The sequence below is a fragment of the Manacus vitellinus genome, unplaced genomic scaffold, assembly GCF_001715985.3.
Source record: "Manacus vitellinus isolate BGI_N305 unplaced genomic scaffold, ASM171598v3 scaffold_1478_pilon, whole genome shotgun sequence".
NCBI classification, from domain to species: Eukaryota; Metazoa; Chordata; class Aves; order Passeriformes; family Pipridae; genus Manacus; species Manacus vitellinus.
In genome coordinates, this window is record NW_021939045.1 from 1 (window position 1) to 1,887 (window position 1,887).

General features: G+C 52.8%; 1 protein-coding gene across 1 annotated transcript; it reads right to left on the minus strand.

Annotated features, from left to right (window-relative positions):
• Positions 1 to 247: 247 nt before the first annotated feature.
• LOC115307197 (ferredoxin-fold anticodon-binding domain-containing protein 1 homolog) lies at positions 248 to 1,838 on the minus strand (the record flags this gene model as incomplete). Its single annotated transcript, XM_029958178.1, has 2 exons — positions 248 to 1,652; positions 1,780 to 1,838. Coding segments are annotated over 2 exons (1,230 nt in total), but the record flags the coding sequence as incomplete, so codon positions are not given.
• Between the last annotated feature and the right edge of the window lie 49 nt (positions 1,839 to 1,887).

Below are 1,887 nucleotides of genomic sequence, written 5' to 3' on the forward strand. Positions count from 1 at the left end.
CCCCAGCACCTCTGCTGAGATGGGCTGTGTGAGGCAACCCAGACCCACCATCCTCCCACAGGGACTGAGCATCTGCACGGGGTTTTCAGTGCTCAGAACACACGCAGTGCCTGGGAAATGGTGAGATCCTCCCTGTTTCAGTGTGCTTGAGATAATCACCACCAGTATAAGGTGCTGGGCAAGCATAAACAAGAACAGGAAAAGTGAATTGGCATCAGCAAGGCGATCGAGTCCACTCTCACAGGACCCTAGGAAAGAAAGGCTCCACTTTATAAAACGAGGTTTCATTACACACACGGAGAACAGGGAGGTGCTTGGTCCTCCCGAACAGGAATTTCCACATTTACAACACGTGCAGGTACTCAGAGTCCACCCCGCCTTTGTGAGAGGCGCTGCAGTAACACACCGTGTCAGGTGACACTGGCCAGAGCAGAAACCTGCACAGGAGCTGCTCGAGCACCTGAGCCCAGGGTGGACTGTTCTACCTCAGGGTCACACCCAGCTGCTGCTGGATTTGCTCCCGGAGGCGCAGCTGCAGCTCCGCGGCCCCGCGGCAGCTCAGGGCCCTGTCGCAGGACTGGAAGGTCAGCCTGTAGCAGAGGCTCCTCCGCCCCGTCCCTGCCTGCTGGAAAGTGTCCCTTAACTGGATGGAAACCACCGTTTCACCTGACACCCCCCTGGCAAGGGTGTGAAAAGCAACTTCGTCGAAGTGCTCCCCCTCGGGAACCCAAAAGCTGACGTCGTGCACGTAGGAAGGGGGATAGAGGGAAAAACTCTTGAAAAGCCTCAGCTCTCCTCTAGGAAACTGCCTGAGGAACCGTGTGTCCGGTGTCCAGAGCATTCTCCAGTCAGATATTCCACAGAGCAGCATGGCCAGGAGGTCAAGGTTCAGCGAGGCAAAGACAACCACCAGCTCACTGCTTACTAGCTCCTGAGATGTCCTTATAACCCCCAGGCAGGAGCCCTTCTCACAGGAGCCTGGGGGATCTGTCTCCATGCACATGAAGTACTGGATTTTACCAAGCTGAGACTCAAAAGCAGCAAAGTCACTTAGCTCAGTTGTTTCAGAGCTCGTTGCTTCCTGCAGGTTGATATTTGGTTTAGTGCCCGTCTGCTGAAGGGAATGTATGGTGGATGTGATGTTATTCACCAACATCTGGACACAGCTGCTCTCTGTACCCCTGCTCACTGCAAACACAATGAGCACCTCGTGAAAAACAGGCATGGAGTGAGGAGTGACACGACACTTCCTGAAAACTGGCCCAGAAAGAACACGGAGTGTCCCTGGGAGAAAGGCTCCTTCCTGCATTATTGCCTGAGCATGAGGCAGCAGGGACGGTCTGAGATAAAACTGCTTTGGGCTGTGACGTCCTTCTGGTACGTTCTTCTCTGTGCCCTGGCAAAAATCAGCACAGGAAAATAGAACAGGTCCATTTGCAGGTCCAGGAGACATTTCCTCAGGGCTTGGAGTCTCCTCTGGGCTCAGAGTGATCCAAAAGATACTGGAGGGACAAACCCCCTCGAGGTGGCCTTGGTGGAGCAGGGGAAGGCAGGAGTCAGTGTCCTGTACTGGAAAGGCTTGGCTGAGCCCTGCAGCAAGCTCCTCCTTCACTGTCCGGACTGGGTGGTTTGAATTCGGTTCTAGGAAACCCCTGGGAAAAATAAAAGTGCAGATTACAGACACCACTAAACAGATTTCCCCGGAATAGCCTTCCTGTGGCCATAATTTGAGTGCAGCAATTCACCCAAAACATTCTTAAGCCAGTTTTTAGTAACTACCTGAACAAGCCAAGCCTCTCACCAAACGTGTTGCATGTTTTCAGGACACTGGTGTTTGTCTCCAGGTTGCAAGCAAGAATTAATTGAATTTGCTAATAAAAAAGGAAC